Below are 21,520 nucleotides of genomic sequence, written 5' to 3'. Positions count from 1 at the left end.
AATCTAATTACTCCTACTGTCAAACAGGAGTTGTGATTAAGAGATGCTCTTGGAAAGAGAGAGGATAAAGCTATGAGTGCCAAACACTGACAGAAATGCTTTTAAAGGTTCCCTTGACATCGGTCAAACAGCTACTTAATGACTCAGTGTATGTTGGTTACAGTGTTTTTGACAGCCCAATCAGCTGGCAGTGCCCACTCCTCTCAATTTTCTGCACCTTAGTTGATTGTGAGTAACAAAGCATGACACTCAGCAATTTTAATGGTGGCCCAGAACGGCCCTTGCACAATTCTCATCCCTGCAGTACTGAGCCCTTAATAGTAAGGGTTTTTTTTTTAATTGTTTAAATAGTTAACAGATGAAGTATGTGTTATAGTTATGCATCTGAGAGTTCTCTTATCATGCAAGGAACTACTGTGCCACATCTACATTCACTTTCATGGGAATTAGAACCATTTAACTGTTTATGATGATGCAAACTTCTATTCAAGCAGATGGGCAAATAGTACTTTCCATTCATTCTACTTGCATTTGCAGTCTCACAAAAAGTTGAATGTCTTACATGCTCTGTCATTATGCTAACCCATTTCAATAGACATTTGTGTCTACAAAAAAAATAAACTATGAAAACAATCACCATTCATGTTCAGTATTGAATCATGAAAAGCCAGAGCTCACCCAAGTTCAATTTCATTATAAATAATCCTAAACTGTGATTGAAGTTCATGTACTATATTTGTCTGCACAGTTCTGACAAAAGATCACAGAAGAGATAGAAGAGACCTATTAGGTCACCCAGTTAATTTCCTTGTGAATGCTAGATCATGAAAGATTTCATCAATATAAATATATTATGTAAAAATACACATATATACAAATTTCTATCAGTGAGATTTTCAAAAATGCTCAGCACTGGGCCTAACTCTGATCCCACTGAAAACAACAGTTACATTTCTTTTTACTACAATGGAAGAAGTTGGGCACTGACTGCTTTTGAAAACTCCATTCTATATTTGTACAGTATATCAAAATTTATACTTACAAGCTTTGATATACAAGGATATTTACATAACAATACCATCCAGGAAACTTACAGCTTCTAACTTCCTTATGCTGTGCTGAATAGTGTAGGGCTTGCTTGTATAGCACTGCTGCAAGAGGGCTTTCTCATCAAGAGCCATAAGATCATGACCAGTGCTGTCTTCAGGCTGTGGATCCTACAGAGAAATAAACTGTATTTTACTTACAATATCATGGACAATCACTGTAGCAAACAAAAAACATTTTTAACAATATATTAAATATATTTTTCTTTGGTTTAGACTTCTTTTGTAACAAACATTTCTTACAGTTTTGCAGAAGTTATCAGTACTCTAAAGAGGAGATCAATGTACAGGGTAAATATATTACATTTAGAAATGAGGGGGAAGAAATACAAACTTTTTTCAGAAGAATTCACCAGAAGCTGAGTATTTTTTTAATCAAGTTTAATTATGCTGAATGCAAAGATTACTTTTTCATAAAACAATTACTTAACTCCCAGGACCTGATTTAAATAAAAAATTCTGAATCATAGAATCATAGAAATGGTAAGGCTGGGAGGGCCCTCAAGAGGTCATCTAGTCCGTCCTTCTACACTGACATGGGATTAAGTATACTCTTACACAACCCTGACAGGCATTGTCTAACCTATTCTTAAAACCTCCAAGAATAGGGATTACACGACCTCCTTAGGTAACCTATTCTAGTTATTCTCACAGTTAGAAAGTTTTTTCTAATAGCTAACCTAAATCTTCCTTGCAACTAAGCCAATTACTTCTCGTCCCACCCTTGTTGGACATGGAGAACAATTGATCACTGTCCTCTTTATAACAACCTTTTACATATTTGACGACTGTTATGTTCCCCCTGAGCCTTCTCTTCTTTAGACTAAAAATGTTCAACTCTTTCAATTTTTCCTCATAGATCATGTCTTATCAGTTTTGTTGCTCTCTTCTTAGACGCTCTCCAATTTGTTCACATCTTTATTAATGTGCGGTGCTCAAAACTGGCCATAGTACTCCAACTGAGGCTTTACCAGTGCAGAGTAAAGAGGAACAATTACCTTCCATATCTTATATAAACCCTCTTGTTAATATATATCCCACAATGACATTTGCCTTTTTTGCCATAGTATTTCACTGAATCATATTCAGTTTATGATCCACTTTAACTGCGAAATCCTTTTCTGCAGTACTACTGATTCACTAATTATTTTACATATTGTATTTCATAGAATCATAGAAATGTAGGGCTGGAAGGAACTCAGAGAGGTCATACAGTCCATCCCACTGTGCAGAGGCAGGACCAGTCCCTGAGAGGTGTTTGTCCATCCTGTTCTTAAAAATCTCCAATGATGGGATTCCACAAACTCTCTTGGATGACTATTCCAGAGCTTAATTATCGTTCTCTTGAGAAAAATCTTTTTAATATCCAACCTAAATCTCACTTGCTGCAGATTAAGGCAACAATTGATCAGTGTCCTCTCTAGAACAGCCCTCAACTTATTTAACAGTTATCAGACTCCTCTTCAGTCTTCTTTTCTCAAGACTAAATATACCCAGTTTTTCTTTAGCCTTTCCTTATCTGTCAGATTTTTCAAACTTTTTATCATGTTTGTTTCTTTCCACTGGACCCGCTCCCATTTGTCCACATTTTTCTTAATTAGTGGTGCCCAGAACTGGACACAGTACTCCAGCTGAGGCCTCACCAGAGATGGGTAAAGCAGAAAAATTACCTCCCTTATCTTAAATACAACAATCCTGTTAATACACCACAGAATATTAGCCTTTTTTGCAACTGTATCACGTATTCAATTTGTGATCTACTATAACCACCAGATTCTTCTCAAAAGCACTACTGCATAGTCTATTATCCATTTTGCATTTGTGCATTTGATTTTTTCTTCTTAAGTGTAATGCTTTGCATTTGTCTTATTGAATTTCATCTCATTGATTTTAGATTCAATTCTCAAATTTATTGAGATCATTCTGAATTCCAATCCTGCCTTCCAAAGTGCTTGCAACCCCTCCCAGGTTGGTTTCATCCACAAATTTTATAAAAATACTCTCCATTATCTAAGTTGTTAATTAAAATTTTGAATAGTACTGAATGCAGAACTGATCCCTGGAGGACTTGATATGTCCACTCCGTTTCACAGAGAAACGCTGATAACTACGCTTTGAGTACAGTCTATGAGTTATGCAACCACCTTACAGTAGTTTCATCTAGACCATATTTCCCTAGTTTACTTATGAGAATGTCATGTGGGACAGTGTCAAAAGCCATACTAAAGTCCAGAGATACCATATGTACTGCCTCCTCCATCCACTAGGCCAGTAATACTATCAAGCAAGGAAATTAGAGTGGTTTGGCAAGATTTGTTCTTGACAAATCCATGCTGGTTATTACTTATCACCTTAGTATCCCTCAAGTTTCAACAAACTGATTGTTTGTTCCAATTTGTTCCAATACCATTCTGGGTATCAAAGTTAGGATGACAAGTCATAATTTCCCAGGATCTCCTTTTCCACATTCTGAAGATAGGTACTGTTTGCCCATTACTAGCTCTCTGGGACCTCGCCCGCTCTCCATAGTTATTGGAGATAATCACTAATGGTTCAGAGATTGATTTACTAGCTCACATATTCTACTGTGATTTTCGTCAGGCCCTGCAATTTGAATACATCTTGCTTATTTAAGTATTTCTTTAACCTGTTCTTTTCCTAGTCTGATCAGAGGTCCTTCTCCCTTGTTGTTAATTATTAGTTGTGTTGAACATCTGGACACAATTAACTTTTTTAGTAAAAACTGAAGTAAAAGGGTAATTAAACACTTGATGATAAAAATCAAGATATTTAAAATAATATATCCTGATTTTTTATTTTACATTTTTTTTTTAAAATATAAGAATTGTTTTTACTCTTCTCATGTTTAGAAATGTCTTTTTAGTGGGCCCAAAAGCAACATCACCAAACATACTTGACTCCAACTCTACTCTGCCCTCCTCTTCCTCTCTGAAAACATGCCACCTGCTGTCCTTTCAGTTTCAATTTCAATTGTGCTGCTCTCCTAAACACTCTCTTGCAGGCCAAGGAGAAGCACAGCATGCAAATGAGTTTCTTTTACACAGGTGCAGGACAGTGTGATGTTATGCTTGTGCAGGAGAGAGGAAGTGAAACTGACCATCAATGGAACACTACCACTGACAGAGTGCTGTACAATGAACCAAGTAAACACAGTCATCAAAAAGGAAATTTTTCCTGTCTTGATTCTCTTGCAGTTATAGGTTCTCTTAAATTTTATTTGAACACTGGCAAGTACATTTGCAAAGGTGATTTCAAGTGGACAATCCTTTTAAGAGAATCAAGCAATATACACAGTACCCATCTCAGCCTGGGACACTAATCTCTCTCTTCCATAACTTTTTCTTTTCCATGCCATTAACATTCAGCAGCTAAAATTATCCTTCACTCTCGTCATGTCAAGCATGTCACTGCTTTTTTAATCCATTCATTAGCTTCCTCTCTTTTTCCATAGTATTCAAACTCATCGTCTTTGATCAAGGCTTCATCCAATTTATAACTCTTCAATGGCCATCCCCCTCCTAATATCTCTTGCTCACCTTCTACTCCCATCTTAATGTCTTTTTCATGCTTTTCCTCACACCTGGAATGATAACTCTTCCGGTGTGCCCAGAATCCTCACCCTGTTCCTCTTCTTCAAAAGAAAATGAAAGGTAACTTTTTTCATTTTGTTCTTCCATTGTTGATCTCTACTCCTCTGCTGTCTACTTCCCATCTTTTACACCACCTCAGTCTTATTTTTTTTTAAATAGCAGAACTTAGAAGATTCATTAGTAATATAATACAATTATTATTTATTGTTTGTATGGTGGTAGCACCAAGAAGTCCCAATCAGGGGTTGGGACCCTGTTGTGCTGGGCACCATACATACATGGAATAAATTATCCCTACCCCAAAGGACTTACAATCTAAATAGCTCACATTATCTTTATGTATTTTAACCCCTTTCCCTCTTTTTCCCACCTCTTCTTTTGTCTGCTATTTTCATTTTCTGTTTGTCTGTAAGTTCTTTAGAGCAGTGGTCATATATTTTTTTCTGTTCTTTGTAAACTATGCTAAGTTATGGCTCTATATTTAAATTAAAAAAGATTGAAAGTACTTCCCCATTCCAATGTACCATCATCCTTCCTCTTTGGAGTTATCAATTATGAATTTTCCTTCTAATAAAAGTGCAAACAAGAAATCTCCTCTATAGTTCATGCAAATCTTGCTCACCTGGCTGGGAGAAGTGCCTTTCCAGGGCATATGCTTGCTCTCCAACTGGAGACTTACGCTTCTAGAGTTCATAAGAGGAAAGGGTTCAAATAGATTTCCTCTATTGTAATGCCTATTTAACATTTGAAATGCTCAGATACTATGAGGAAGTACATCTGCAAGTTTAGAACACAGGTTACCTCTTTATCTGCTGTGTTTCTTGAAGATTCCTCAAGTAGGTCCTTGGTTTTTTTCTTTTCTGCAGTTCTCTGAGAAAACTGTTTATACCCCTCTTTCATTTCTGCTTCATACTGCTGATACTTTAGTTTGTATTTGTCTGTTGGGGATGGCAGATTTTCTGGTATTGTCTTTTGCTCCTGCAAAGAAAGCTAAAAAGCAAAGAATAGTCAGAAATAACAGCCTTCTGCTGTGATACACGTCAACGCAGGATTATTATGTGCATCCAGTACAACACTTTACAGTTAAAAGACTGATGTTCCTTGATACCACACTTAACATTTAGAAGAACATAAATACTGTTGTATAATAACATTAGGTTGTTCTCATGAAACTCTTCTTGTTTTGCCTACGTCAATTTTTTTTTTTTTTTCAGTGAATAAAGTGACTCTCAACCATACCCAGAAACCAAAATTCACCTGTGGTCTCTTGCCAGCCTTTGCAGATGCAGAGGACTGTAAGATTGGAGCTACAGCATGAACCCATATATAGTTTGAAATGCTGAATGAAGGGGCCAAAGGTTATCTAAATCAGACATTGCAGTGGTACTGGGTAATCATTGGAGTGCTGCTCCCTCACCTTCCCCTATACATTGCTCAATTCCAAGGACAGCATCAGTTGAAAAACTTTGGAGCCAGCTACATAGTTCCTTGAGATCCCACTTCCCTTCTCCTGAAGTCAAGTGCTGTGCTACAAACAGCAGCAGTAAAAACAGGGTTGGGGGAGAAACCAATATGCTTCTTATCTCCTCTCCTCTTTCTTCCACTGAGTCTTAACACCTACAGGACTTTGCTGATTTTTTGCCACCCTCTCCCATCTCCCAGACAGAGTAGTGGACCCAGCAGGTGTCACCTTATGAATCATGTGTGGGTCCTGCACCAGTTGTTGAGCAGTGGTATGTCTACACCACAGAGACTGTACCATTTTGGCTTAGCCCCATAGTGTAGACACAGCCTACATTGACAGAAGGATTTTTTTATTTTGGTGTAAGAACAGAACGTTACCTACATCAATGGAAACACACTTGCATCTACATAGCTGCTTCTACATTGGGGGTTATGTCAGCACAGTTACATTGGCTGGGATGTGTTTTTTCTCACCCCTGACTACGCAGCTATGCTGATATAACTTTCAAGTGTAGACCAAGTCCTGTTCTAGAACAGTATTCCTTGCACCATGAAACTAGCCTCCCTTGGAAGATGTGAATCTCTTTCAAGAAAAGTGTAGGCAAGCCTATAAAAAAATGCAGAAATGAGGAATTATTTCCCTTTCACTTGATGATTTTCTGAATGTTCTACAGAGAGGATTTGGGGCATGCCAACACTACAGCCCCTACAGCACTGCGTCATTCATCAGCAGAAAACAAGGTTACTTACCAGTAACTGATGTTCTTCGAGATGTGCTGCTCATGTCCATTCCACTAAAGGTGTGTGCACGCCTCCATGCACGGTTACCTGGAACTTTTTTCCCCTTAGCAGATCCCGTAGGGCCGGCTCCAGCACCCCCTGGAGCCCCGTGCACAAGCCGCGGTATATGAGGCGCTGCCGGCCCTACGCCTCCTCAGTCCCTTCTTTCTGCCAACTCCAGCAGCGGAGATGGGGGTGGGTTGTGGAATGGAGACGAGCAACACATCTCAAAGAACATCAGTTACTGGTAAGTAACCTTGTTTTCTTCTTCGAGTGCTTGCTCATGTCTATTCCACTATAGGTGACTAACAAACAATATCTCTGGAGGTGGATCGGAGTTACCGGTGAGCTGCTCTCAGCACCGCTCTGCCGAATCCCGCATCCTCTCTTGCCTGCTGGACGATGGCGTAGTGGGACATGAAGGTATGCACTGATGACCAGGTGGCAGTCTTGCAGATGTCCTGCAGGGGCACTCTCTCCAGGAAGGCTGTGGATGAGGCTTGGGCTCTGGTTGAGTGCTCTGTGATGGTTCCTGGAAACAGCACCTTCGCCTGCTCATAGCAGAACTTGATGCATGATGTAATGCACAAGGAGATGCACTGGTTGGAGACAGGTGAGCCTTTCATCCGGTTGGCCACTGCGACAAAGAGCTGTGTCAATTTCCGGAATGGCTTTGTATGCTCAATGTAGAAAGCCAGGATTCGTCTCGCGTCCAGCGAATGCCATCTTCTCTCCTCCTCTGAACAGTGAGGTTTGGGAAAAAAAACACAGGGAGAAAAATATCTTGGTTACAATGAAATTGGGAAACCACCTTTGGTAGAAAGGCCGGATGCGGCCTCAGCTGGAACTTGTCCTTATAGAATACTGTATAAGGGGGCTCTGAGGTCAAGGCCCTAATCTCGGAAACCCTCCTGGCTGAGGTAATGGCCACCAGGAAGGCCACCTTCCATGAGAGCATGAGCAGATGGCATGAAGCCATGGGTTCGAAGGGGAGCCCCATGAGTCTCGAAAGGGCCAGGTTGAGATCCAAGGGAGGCCCCGGGTCATGGACCTGTGGATAAAGCCTCTCCACTCCCTTGAGGAAACTGACTGACATGGGATGGGAGAACAGCAATCTCCCCTCTATAGGCTGATGGAAGGACGAAATGGTCACGAGGTGAACCTTCAATGAGGCCAGCGCCAGACCCTGGAGCTCTGGCTGGAGCAGGTACTCTAGGATCACCTGTCTAGGCGAGAGACTGAGCGGAATACCCCGGGACGCCGCCCAACAGATAAACTGCCTCCACGTAGCCCGATACATGACCTGTGTAGAAGATTTCCTGCTGCCGAGCAGGCTCTCTCTCCCTCTGTCAGCCACAGAGCCTCCAGGCTGTGAGGTGTAGGGAGTCCAGGTCCAGGTGCAACAGGTGACCGTGGTCCTGGGATAGAAGGTCGTGCCGCCTCTGAAGCTCCAGAGGTGGGGCAATCGAAAGGTCCAGCAGCATGCTGAACCAGTGCTGTCTTGGCCAGGCCGGAGAGATGAGTATAACATTCGCCCTGTCCCTCTTTATTTTCAGCAGGACTTTGGGTAGGAGCGGAATGGGTGGGAACGCATACATGAGGGCCCCCATCTGGTCCATAAGTAATGCGTCGGAAATTGACCCAGTCTCCTAACCCCGGAGCAAGCAGAACCTCGGACACTTCGTGTTCCAGATCAACGCGAATAGGTGCTGTTGGGGAATGCCCCACTTCTGGAAGATCAAAGCCACCACCTCTGGGTGCAACGACTAGTCATGGCAGGGTAGAAACGACCTGCTGAGGTGATCCGCTTCGTCGTTCCTCACTCCTGGGAGATGAGAGGCAGTCAAGTGGAAATCATGCCTCATGGCAAAGTCGCACAGACGGATAGCTTCCTCGCAGAGGGCTGACGAGCACGCTCCCCCCTGCCTGTTTACGTAAAACATGGCTGCGGTGATGTCCGTCAGCACCTGCACCACTCTGCCTGTCAGGAATCGGAGGAACACCTGGCACGCTAGGCGAATGGCCCTCAGCTCCTTCACATTGATGTGCAGGAGCCTCTCCTCCCCGACCAGAGCCCCTGAGTGCCTAGGTTGGCGCTGATGTGGGCTCCCCATCCTACATCCGACACGTCGGAAATTAGGGTGACCAACGGGACCAGTTCCCTAAACGGAACGCCCTTCATCACTGCCCTGGGAGTCCGCCACCAGTTCAGGGAGGCTAAGACAGGCGGGGGAACTGTGACCACCTGGTCCAATGGGTGTCTGCTCGGCACATATACCGAGGCCAACCATGCCTGAACCGAGCCTCAGGCAAGCTAGTCTCACTACATCCGTGCAGGCTGCCATGTGGCCTAACAGCTGCAGGCACTCCTGGCTGTTGCAGTGGGGCATCGGTGCAGCTGGGAGATGATAGAGACCATCTCATCGAAACGTGGCTGAGGCAGAAAGGCTCTGGCCTGGGAAGTGTCCAGAGTGGCCCCAATGAATTCTATGTGTTGCACTGGGGTTAGTGTGGACTTCTGCTCGTTTATGAACAGTCCCAGTCTGCTGCACGTGGAGCAAGTGAGGGTCATGCTCTCCTGTACTTGGGACCTGGACCTGCCCCTGATAAGCCAGTCATCTAGGTAAGGAAAAATGTGCACACCCTTTCATCTCAGGTGGGCAGCCACTACCGCCATGCACTTGGTTAACACCCTTGAAGCCGAAGATAGGCCAAAGGGTAGGGCTGTAAACTGGTAGTGGGAGCCAACCACCGTGAAACGGAGAAAACGCCTGTGGCTGGGGAGGATAGACACATGGAAGTATGTGTCCTTGAGGTTAAGGGAAGCATACCAGTCTCCTGGATCCAGGGAAGGGATTATGGAGGATAGGGAGACCATGCGAAACCTGAGTCATTTGACATATTTGTTTAGATGATGCAAGTCTACTATGGGTCTCAGACCCCCCTTTGCCTTGGGGATGAGGAAATACCTCGAATAGAACCCCTTCCCACTTCTGCCTTGAGGGACCATTTCCACCGCTCCTATGTTGAGGAGGGTCTCCACCTCCTGCAAGAGGAGTTCTTCTTGAGAGGGGTCCCTGAAGAGGGATAGAGCGGGAGGATAGATGTAAACTGTAGGGCATAGCCTCCTGAGACTATCCCAAGGACCCAACAGTCTGAAGTGATCTTTGCCCCTTCGGGATAGAAAAGCCTTAACCTGTTCAGGAAGGGGCGGGGCAGATCCAGGAGAGCAGTCGGGGCGCCACCCCTAGGCGCACCATCAAAATTGTCTCCTCTGGTTGCCTGACCTCCTGGGGGGCCCCTGCTGGGAAGCTGAGGATGAACTGGGGGGCTGATTTCTCCTTCTAAACCCCCTATTCCTATCCCTATAGGGTTGAAAAGGCCTGGGCAGAGGCCTTGGCTGCTGCTGCTGCGCCTGGGGCCGTGACTGACGCCTGGAAAGTTGGGGCGTGTACAGGCCCAGGGAGTGAAGCATGGCCCTGGAGTCCTTCAGACCATGCAACTTCGCATCGGTCTGGTTGGAGAATAGGGCCAACCCATCAAAGGGGAGGTCCTGAATAAACTGCTGCACCTCCTGGGACAGGCCTGAGGATTGCAGCCATGAGCTCCTTCTCATACAGATGGTGGAGGTTATGGCCCTGCCTGCCAAGTCAGCAGTGTCACAGGACATCTGGAGCACTGCCCTAGCTACCGTGGTTCCTTCCTCAACAATGGTGCTAAAGTCTGCAGCCTAGTTCAGGGGCAGGGCTTCAGCAAACTGCCTGAGGGAGTCCCACAGGTTGAAATTATATCTACCCAGGAGGGCCTGATGGTTGGCAATCCTGAACTGCAGGCTTGCCATGGAATAAACCTTTCTCCCAAACAAATCCAGCTTCTTATTGTCTTTGTTCTTGGAAGTGGACCCTGGCTGACCTTGCCTGTCTCACTGGTTAGCTGCATCTACCACCAGTGTTCCCGGGGCAGGATGAGCGAACAAATACTCAAACCCTTCAGCCAGGACATATTTTTTCTCGGCCACCTTTGATGTAGGGGCGACCAAGGAAGAGGTTTGCCACAGGGCCTTTACAATCTTAGGGACCCTTTCATGGACTGGGAAAGCAACTCCAGCGACTGGGTTCCACGTCGTGGACTGCGCGGTGCCAAGTCCTCCGATGGCGATTGGGTTCTGCGCCGCCTGGGTGCAGACGAATTCCTCGGTGCCGCATCCTCCGACGATGACCAGGTTCTGCGCCGTCTAGGTACAGGCAAACTCCTTGGTTCCGGGGATCTGGAATGGGAGCTGTCCGAGCACTGCCTGGCAGACCTCGACGGGTGCCGCCTCCTGGCATGCACTGCCTCCGGTGCCAGAGATCAACATTGGTGCTGAGAGGGAGACGCCACATCCTGTTCCGGAGCAGGTCGGCTTGATGACGCTGACCTAGAGCGACTGCTGGGGGAGCGGCTCTGCTCTACCTCGGAGACCATCCAGCAGGAGATCTTCCTCCCTTTATCGGGGATCTCCACCACCATTCAGGAGGACACAACGTGGGTTTCCCCCGTGACACCGGCCCCTTTTCCCTCGGCAGAGGGGGGCCAGAGGTGGCGTACGCAAGGCCAACAAGGCTCTTGCCGCCTGAAAAGCCACCGATGTCGATGGCGTCGGCAGGGGCACTCTCCCACTCCCAGGACTCGGGGGAGGCTTCCTGACCAGACATGCAGGCACCGGAGAAGACTTGATGGGCCAGGTCCAGTGCATCTTCATACTTGACTCTGCCTGTACTGACGGCAAAGGGGAGTGTCCGCGCTCCACACGCTGCTTCTTCCTCTTCAGTGCCGGCGATGTTGCGCGGTGCCGAGTTGAGGCCGGTGCTAGAGGTGCACTCTGCATCGAGGTCATGCTTGGTGCCGAGGTGGAGTGGGCTGACTCAGACACCGGGCGGAGTGCTGCCTCCATCAACAGGGCTTTCAACCAGATCTCTCGGTCCTTCTGAGTCCTCGGTTTAAAAGCCCTGCAGGTCTTACATTTTTCTTTCCTGTGGGCTTCCCCCAAGCACTTAAGGCAGAGGTCGTGGGGGTCGCTGAGCGGGAAGCCCTTCCTGCAGGAGGCACACGGCTTGAAACCCGGCTACTGGGGCATGGTCCGGCTGCTCTAAATCCCCGCAGGGACTTGCCTTATCTCTAATTACACTAACAACACTTAACTACCTAACTAACTAAAACTAACTTAGAATATCAAACAAGTCCAAACAAGGGGAATAGTACTTGCTGTGAGGAAGGCTAGTTCCAGCAACTGTCACGGACGGAAAGAAGGAACTGAGGGGGCATAGGGCCAGCAGCGCCTCATATACCGCGGCATGTGTGTGGAGTTCCAGGGGGTGCCGGAGCCGGCCCTACGGGACCTGCTAAGGGGAAAAAAGATCTGGGTAACCATGCACAGAGGCATGCACACACCTATAGTGGAATGGACATGAGAAAGCACTTGAAAAAGCACAGGTTTTTCTGTTGCTTTAGTTAAATCCATCTCTCCAGGATGAGGAAGCTAGATCGATGAAAGAATTCTTCCATTGCCCTAGCCACATCTACACTGGGAACTAGGTCAACCTAACTATGGCACTCAGAGTGTGACATTTTTCGCAGCCCTGAGTGATGTAGCTAGGTGAATCTCATTTTTATGTGTGGACCAGGCTATAGAACAACAGCAGAACTGAGTAGGAATGACCAAGAAATAAAGAAAGAAAATCTATATTTAAATTATTCTTCCACTTAGTCTCTTAGGGAAGATTCACTTTTAAAGTTTCCTACTGAGGAAGCATGATTTTTTTTATTTTGTGTGAAAGTATTGCTACAATAAGGCACCTGAAGCAACCAATACAGAAATCACAGCCACACCCAAAAATATGTTAAAATATTTCAGTGGAACTTGAATACCTTTTCTTCTCAAGGTAAACTAGATGGAATAGAAACATAAAGCCGGAGACTGAGCAGATCTATTCTATTTAGGTTCTTATACCGCATCCACCACTGTGGTATTATGCTTGTTATTAGAGATTACGACAGAGATGCAGAGAATGAGACCGAGACACACACACATACACAGACTTAGTCTACACTACAAAGTTTTGCTGGTATAGCTATGTTGGCCAGGATTTATTTAGAGTGTGAAAAAAAAAATCACACCCCCTAACTCATAGTTTCTCAACCTGTGGTATGCATACCCCTGGGGGTACGTGAGACACAGGCAGGGAGTACGTGGCAAAAATCCCAGTGAAAGGAGGTGGGCAGCAGCCGACGACTTCTGGGGGAGGCAGGTGGCAGCTGCCGGCTTCCCGCCCGGTCCCACCTCCTAGCTGGGAGGTAGACAGCAGCCGCCCCAGTCCTGGGAAGCTGGGAAGCAGCTGCCATCTTACTGGGACGCTAGGTGGCAGCCGCTGGCTTGCGTAGCAGCCCCTGGTATCTTGGGAATCCGGGCAGCAGCCACCTGCGTCCTGCCCGGTCCCAGCTCCCAGGTGGGAGCCTGGCGGCAGCCTCCTACACCCTGCAAGCTGGGCTCGTAGCTGGGTGGCTGCCACCCGTGCCCTGGCTCTGAGCCGAGAGACAGCCTCCCGCACTCTGGCTTGAAAACGGGCAGCAGCTGCCTGCCTCCTGCCCACATCCCCGGGTCCCACCCTGCGCAGAAGCCTCCTCCACTCCAGCTTGGAGCAGGTGACAGTCGCCCACCTCCTGAGCTGGCAGCCAGGCAGCAGCCACCTGCAACTTGCCCAGGTGGAAGCTCCCCTCCCTGGCTCAAAGCCCAGCGCCCAGAAAGTCAGAGCCCAGTGGCTTGCCCAGTCCTGGAGTCGGGCTCTAACCACAGGCTTACTTGTCAATTTCACTGCTCTAGTTGAGCAGTGAAATTGACAACTATGACAGCCCCAAATTTTACCAGTATAAAAATGTTAAGAGGGGCCCACACAGTGTGATTTGCCCCAGGCCTGCACCCCCGTAGGGACGGCCATGGAGAATGCTGCTATCCACTCTGGTGGGCTGCTAGTGCCTGCTCATACCTCACAAGTTCCCACCTGTGTGAGAACACCATGTGACCCCGCCATCAGGCCATAGTGACCTGGCGTTGAACTTGGCTCCTATATGTAGGAAGGGGATGAAGAAGCAGGGGAGAAACAGCAGGGGGTTTTGTGATCTGCTACAGCCACATAGCACTGCAGAACTCAGAACTCTCCTTCTTTACGAGAAATACAGTCATCCAGCGGTAAAGGGGGAAAAGATTGTATTTCTCAGAGTGGAAAATTCAGTGTTGAGGTACTTATTCAAATTTTCAGAAGTTAGGGGATACTTGCTACTTAAAAGGTTGAGAAGCACTGCCCTAACTGATGTAGCTATGACAGCAAAACCCATTATACATGCCACTATGTAAAAGGAAAAGAGCTTCTGTTGGTTTAGTTAATGTTGACCAGAGAGGTGGTTTAGCTATGTCGGTGGAACTAATTCTGTCAGCTCATGCTGCACTTCCACAAGTAGACTCTGCTAACACACAGGCAAAAAAATGCATAGTGAAGCATAAACAAGCCAGGAGGGAGGAAGCAGGGGAAAAGAAAGCCAGAGAGAAAGAGAGCGAGAAAGGGAATGTGGTTTACAGTGTCCTGATTAGCATAAGAGTGACCTAAGACATGGTCATTTCATACAGTGCATGCCCATGTTCTAAGTTAATCAATAGGAGTTGCTATATTATTAACAATTGCTGAGAAGTGATAAAAGGTTTTACATTGTTCCAAACAATGTTCCAGCCTACACATACAGTAGAGTGCTGCTTTCTAAGGACCCAGTCCTGCAAACCACTATTCATGCAAGTGTCCCATTTGATTTCATGGGATTATTTCCTTAAGAACTGCATATGTGCATAGAGGTTCTCATGATCAGGTCTTCAGATGGTTAGACTGTTGTTTTGGACTCACTTTTTGTATTAATTGTTCTTGGGTTTAAAGAAAATTAAATATATTTAAAAGGAATACCAAAGGATGTTTTCTAATTCTTCCCTCAGGACATACGCACATAAAAAGAGGTTAAGATGGCTTCCATTCCTTAACTACAGAAATATAATATAATTTACTAAAATTGGCATATACATCTTACACTTACAACAGAAAATAATACTGTAGATTTTTACAGGTCCTGAATTGGTTTGAAGTTTGGGAAACCACTTCCACATATGGATGTCAGAAGACTGACATTTGCAACCCCTGAACCTTTTCCCTCTTCTAATGACAAAAAGTATCATATTGGATACAGCTTCACAATGCAAATACTAACTATATATAATGATAGGACATTAAAAGTAGTCTCTCAATTAAGCCATTTCGTTATCATGCAAAAGAAGTTAAAACCTGTTCAATTTTCAGTTCATACATCACAATCCTCTCCTTTTCAATTGCTAATATTATTTTGTCAGGATGTATGTTTCCAGCTATTTTACCTCCATTTTCTTCTGACAAGGTTTTCTAGCCATCTGTTTTATGGAAAGGAAAAAGAAATGTTATTTTAAATAGCAATTATCACCACCTATGCTGCATGAATCAAATGAAAGTTTGTCAAATACATTTTTCCAATGTTAAACAAAACAGAAAAATACAAAAGACAACTTCTCACTCTCAAGGAACAGTGACTGAAAAAGTGCTCAGCAGATTCATTGTCAAATGTGTTTTTAATTTCAGTACTTTGGACAATGATTTTGAATAGCTCTGTAATTTTCCAGAAAGCAACTAAAACTAAAACTAAATAACGGATTTCCCTTCTAGAACAACTAGGTGTAGTTGGTCTTTTTTAGAATTTTAGGTTCTTACTCAGCATGGAAAAAGAAGAATAAATACTGATGTTCTATTTAGATTTATTTTAAATATATATATTTTATGTTGTCAACCAAACTAGATACTATTCTGAAATTAATCTCACAATTCTCTTTGAAAGAGAAAGGAAGAAAAAACATTAATAATGAAGTTACTGCACTCCACTAAGATAGTCTATGAGTGGCCAATACCAGCTCAGATTCATTCACAAAATAAATATTTGCTATTTGTTAAACTAAAATTATTTTTGAAATTGTTATGTTTTATTTTGTTTAATTATTTTATTATTTTCTGATTGACACGATTTTCTTAAGATTTGTTTAGAAGTAGAAATCAAGTTGCATGCTACCTGAGTGCTATCACACTTTTCAGATGCTTTGGCAAGTTGTTACTAACATTAACAACTGCTAAGCAAAATTAAAATAATTAAGAATATAAATCAACAGTCTACAATAAATAGTCATTGTGATGAAGAGAAGAAATGGACTTTGAAATTTCTGAGGAGCTTCCTACAAAAAAATCAACACTTTACTAGAAAGTACTTGGACCAATAACACTCTCCTATCTTTTAATTTAATCATACAAATGGAAAGAACTAAATTGTGTAATAAAATTAGATGTGCTTTATTTGCTTGAATTCTCATAAAAAACAATATTTTTAAGATATCTGTAATGACAAACTGACCTGTTGTGTCTGATAATGCTGTGCATAAGGAGTTTGTAATGGTGTACCCCAACTAACAGTTGAAGATGAATCTGGAGGGCCAATGCGAGGATATCTCTTACTGTATGGTATATAAGAATCTCCATCCTAAAATAAAAAGAGAACAAGAATATTTGTACCTATTTCATAGTCAAAAGGAATTTCATAGTCAAAACTCCTGCAAACTTTTCAGATAACACTAACTCATGATTACCTCTTCATCTGAAGATCCCAGCTTGCCCAAATCAAGGCATGGCACCCTGCAGGAAGTTAAAAGATGGCTTTAGTAATATTTCAATACATTCTCTTGCTTCCAATTGCAGTACACGAGAACCCTGTTTCAATACAGTCTCTTGCTTTCAATTACAGTACAAGGGAACCCTCTGATAGTGAAGTATTTTTCCCTTCGCAAAAATATCTTCGCTAAAAACAGTTTCACTATAATTGGAGAGGGCCTACCTGGCAAAAGTCCCTACCAACCCCCTTCTCTTCATGTCAGGAAGTGGTAAAAGAGCCTTTCTTCATCCCCAGTTGCAGAGGACACTGGCAGCTGTGAAGGGCCCCTGGAAGAACCTATCTTCACTCCCAGCCTCAGACAGTTCTATCAAGCCCATCCTGGCTCCTCTTCACTCCCCACTAGGAGCAGCTGCAGCAAGATCAGAAGCCAGGGATTTCTCATTACCTCTCAACCCCAACAATATTGTGGCAAAGCCTCTCCTCTCCATAAATCAGCCAGAAGAAAGGCAACAGGGAAATAAAAAGTAATCTTTTTGAATGCAGCTCTTCAAAACTAATTAGAAGGGAACTGGCACAGTGGAACCCAACTATACTGCAATTAAATACCAATAGTGACTCCCCATTCTGCTTAAAGATATTAAAAAGTCCACTGAAATACATTAAAGCAGGTCTGTACTTTTACTTCATTTTAGCCCCAATTCCACTAGGCGATGAGTGCCCTTACCACCTGCTAAAGTAAACTGGAGTTGAAGATACACAGCACTAATCAAGATGCATTCAGCATCTTTCTGGATTGTGCACTTTGGGTTTAATCCAATGCCCATTAACTTTCAGTGGGAGCTGGCTCAGACCCTAAGGATATGTCTACACTGCACACCACTGGTGGTGGTATATAGGGTATTTATGGCTACATGCCACAGAAAAAAAGTGAGCTGCAGCCACATTGTAGTGCACAATCACACACATCAGTGAAAAGCTCTGGGAAAGGCCCCCATTATCTCACCCTGTCACAGCCTTTCCCAGCTGCCAGAGTCTTTCCCACAGCTCCCTGAGGCAGAGAAAGACTCTGGAAGCACAGAGGCAGAGAGACACTACACTGTCAACAACAGCAGTGTAGGGGTGGAGGGACACATTCTGAGCTATGTAGAGTACATACTACTCCAAAGGTTCACAGGTATCTTTACTCAACCAAACAGTGCCTCTCCACATACATTGCTATATATACACCCATTCAAGCAGGACATGCAGAATATGTACCCTACAGGCCACCATAAAGAGTGTGCAGTGTGGACGTATCCTAAAAGGGGAGTTATACAGTTACTAAATTCCACTGTGGAAGGCTGCTGGTATTTAACTCTATTTTAGCAAAACAGAAGCGTGTTGGCTACAGATAGACTATTTAATCAAGCCTTTATTACCAATACATTACAAAACTACAAGTCACACTAAAACTTGGAATGTGTACATAAAAACACTACTTGTGAAAGATGCCAGATTTCAGTTTTAAGCCTTCTAACACCAACAACAACCCAAATATAGTCTGAGCAACTGTAGTGCATATTTTCTCTCACTTTGCTACCAATATTTTTCAAAATTCCCTAGGATAGGCAGACTCTCAGAGGCCATTCTGTTACTGAAGAATGGCTGAATATACACAGAGATTGAAATATCCCTTTATCCAACCATGGACATTCCAAGGTCATGGTTGATATATATTGGCAGAATGGTATGGAGAGCTAAAATGAAAGTAAAGACTTTTTAAAATACATCAATATCAAATATGGCACTGATAATAGATCACATTCATATACCTATTCCCAGGCCTCAGAATCCCCAACTTTGGAAGTACTGAACAAAACAGATTTCAATTCACTTATTAAAATCCTCCCTCATGACAGGTTCTCTGTATTTATAATGTAATATCTCTAAGGAACAGCAACAGTTAACATGAAAAATTCTTCTACCTTATCCCGTTTTATATTGATAAAAAGTATAAAAGATGGCTTGTTTACAATAGAAATAACTACCGTGAGCTTAGATAGTAATTAAAAGTATAGCTCAACCATCCAATTCTTAAATATTTGAAAAGAAAAAAGCAAAAATGCTGCTGAGTAATCAGTAATAACACGGGCAGAACCCAGTTTATCTCAATGTATATTTGAAAAAAAACAAACCTACTTTATTAAAGTGAAATATATACAAATAAATGTGACTTTTAAAATGATCGTTTTAAGAAAACAATTAAATTCCACTTTAACTAAGTATAAAGCATAGCCAACAAGTTTATGGTGATAAATTTCACATAACTCCTTGGTTTATACGTCAGCACAAAGACTTAATGAAATAAGGAAATTTACCCAAGTTACTTAATGCAGAATTAAACAGACTGTTCATAAATAGGAAGAATAGACTTACTCAGCTGGACGAAGGCCACGAGTTACTTGTATATTTGGTTTCCATCCCTACAAAAATGTTAGCATAATAATTAAATCATGTTTTAAAGACACGGTTTTGTCTTTTCAATCCTGTTCAATATTTATAATGGAGTCACTAGGACAGCAGCAATATGCATCAGGCTACAATAACACTGACAGACTGATGACACTGAGCTGTATCTCTGCTTTTCATTGCAAGTGGATTCTACAGTTTCAGGGTCCACAATGTGTGAGGCTATTCCTTAATCTTGGTAAAGTAGAATTGACTCTTTCCTGGCTATTAAGCACCTAGCAGAATAGACAGAAGCCATATCTGTACCATCTACTGAGAATGTGTACCTGACTTTTGCAAAGAAAAATGGCTCATACTCTTGAAGTCCTAATATATCTATCACTATATATGCAATCTCAGATACCAACAGTGGCCCATAGCACCTTTCATCATCTGAGGTTGGCCAGGAGACTGTGGCAGTCGCTTTCTTGCAATGCTCATCCACACTTTTGTCACCCACACATGGGCCCCAGAGAAAAGTTAGCAATTGCCCAGCGTTACCCTCTGGGATCTCTGAAAGGAAAATACTAATTCAGGGAAGACATATTGTCTTCTGCATCAGGTCGCAAGTGTATTGATACTACCTTGTGTTCAAAGGTACTTGGAGGTACAACAAAATTAGCCTAAATACTTTACTCTTAACAATACTTGGTTACTGATGCACATATGGTGCATATGATCAAATATAATTTTTGTAATCTATTAAATCAACACAAAAATATATAACTTTGCTGGATTTTCTGAGTTGACTTCATCTCAAAAGGAGGAGAAAGAGAAAGAATATACGAACAGTTTGATTATAAAGGTTTACTATGATTCCTTTTAAGGAAGACGTCTAATGAGGAAGAATGAAAGAAAACATATATACAAATGAACCAACATTTAATTTGGAATATTGAGGACCAGGCTGAATTTCCATTTGGTGTCTGTCTACACTGCAGTTAAACACTGGCGGCTGAACCATGTCAGCTGACTCAGGCTCAAGGGGCTTCAGCTGCAGGGCTGTAAAATTGTGGCATAGATATTTGAGCTTAGCTAGAGCCCAAGCTTTGGGACATTGTTTCCTCACGGGCTTCCAGACAGCCTGAACATCCACACTGTAATTTTACAGCCCCACAGTCTGAGTCAGCTGACATGGGCCAACCACAGGTGTTTAACGGGACTGTACACATACTCAAAGAACAAAATTTGAATCTCGTTTTATGACTTTTTTCCATTAATTACTTTCGCAAGCCATGGGGAGGCAGAAGTATCACAGTGGTTACATTATGAAGTCTGGGGGAGAACAGGGAAGAATAAGAATGCTTCTTTCTGCAACATACCAGAGAGGCCCCTATTGAATGACTGGGGTACAAAACAGCATTCCCACCAAAGTACTGGTTGGAGGATGTTATTACAGAACAGGTCTGACAGTGGAATACAGGAAGGCATCTTATATTCCATGTCAGGCAGGAAAAAGGAAGTCTGCCATTGTTGGCAGGTCTAGGTCCTGGATTCCCTAATGTGGTTATGTAGCAATGAGAAGGAAGTTAAGTGGAAGTATGTGGGTTTGAATAGCACTGATTATTCATTAGCATTTGCTTTACTACTTTTAATCTATAAAAGTGAAGGGCACAATACCTATGAAACAAAAAAGGAAAAATCTACAGTCCCATAATTCAGAAAGTATTACTGTTCAGGCCAGTTGCATTCCAACTAAGGTCTACCATTATCCTAGACTGTATTCATACTCACCAAGCCCGTAATTTATTTACTTAAAAAAATTAGCCCGCAAGATCAAGTTATTTTCCTTTATACTGCAGTAACCTTATAACGGTTGCATAAACTAAGCTATTTTAAAATCCTGAACATAAGTCAGAGCTAAATGGTCTGTAAAATACAACTGAAATATTTACAGGTGTGTTTTTTAAGTCAAAATAGAAACATTAATCTTTCCATTAAACATACTTGACTAAGTTTCTTCCCCCTTGATGACAGCTCAGCTTGCCCTCTAGGAGATGCAGCAACTCCTTTAACCTCCAAATCCATGCAAATTTGACTATGGACTTCACAATAAACTGTAAATAAAAAACACTATATTAAAGCCACATATTTTCTATATAAATACTATTATAAATAAAAATAATTAAATTACAAAGAATATGCATATCACTCCCAACTTGGCCATTGTATTAAATGATCTATGGAAAAGTTGCTTTGGATGCTCCTCTCCGTAGCAATTCCTGACTTCCATCTTCCCTTGCCAGTATTCTTATCTTTTGCTGGAAGCAGTTCCAGGCTTCTGCTTTAGCTCCAAGCATCACTCTCTGGAAACTG

At 43.0% G+C, this 21,520-nt stretch overlaps 1 protein-coding gene across 3 annotated transcripts in view; it reads right to left on the bottom strand.

Annotated features, from left to right (window-relative positions):
• The window catches only part of CAPS2 (calcyphosine 2), an 87,503-nt gene that overhangs the window by 27,473 nt on the left and 38,510 nt on the right, over window positions 1–21,520 (bottom strand). For 2 of the 3 annotated variants that reach the window (XM_067559924.1, XM_067559921.1), the window contains 7 exons: window positions 21,152–21,261; window positions 19,133–19,179; window positions 16,695–16,740; window positions 16,463–16,588; window positions 15,408–15,440; window positions 5,519–5,707; window positions 1,095–1,217 (listed from right to left, as the gene is read on the bottom strand). In XM_067559924.1, the coding sequence (XP_067416025.1) occupies window positions 1,095–1,217; window positions 5,519–5,707; window positions 15,408–15,440; window positions 16,463–16,588; window positions 16,695–16,740; window positions 19,133–19,179; window positions 21,152–21,261 (674 nt within the window). Of the gene's footprint in view, window positions 1–1,094; window positions 1,218–5,518; window positions 5,708–15,407; window positions 15,441–16,462; window positions 16,589–16,694; window positions 16,741–16,939; window positions 17,090–19,132; window positions 19,180–21,151; window positions 21,262–21,520 lie in introns of those variants that run through there. The other variant, XM_067559922.1, reaches the window with a different exon arrangement.

This window comes from Emydura macquarii, unplaced genomic scaffold, assembly GCF_026122565.2.
Source record: "Emydura macquarii macquarii isolate MOO-44397 ecotype Brisbane River unplaced genomic scaffold, CSIRO-AGI_Emac_v2 contig_2205, whole genome shotgun sequence".
NCBI classification, from domain to species: domain Eukaryota; kingdom Metazoa; phylum Chordata; order Testudines; family Chelidae; genus Emydura; species Emydura macquarii.
Note: the sequence above shows the minus strand (reverse complement) of the source record. Positions and strands in the feature narration are given on the sequence as shown.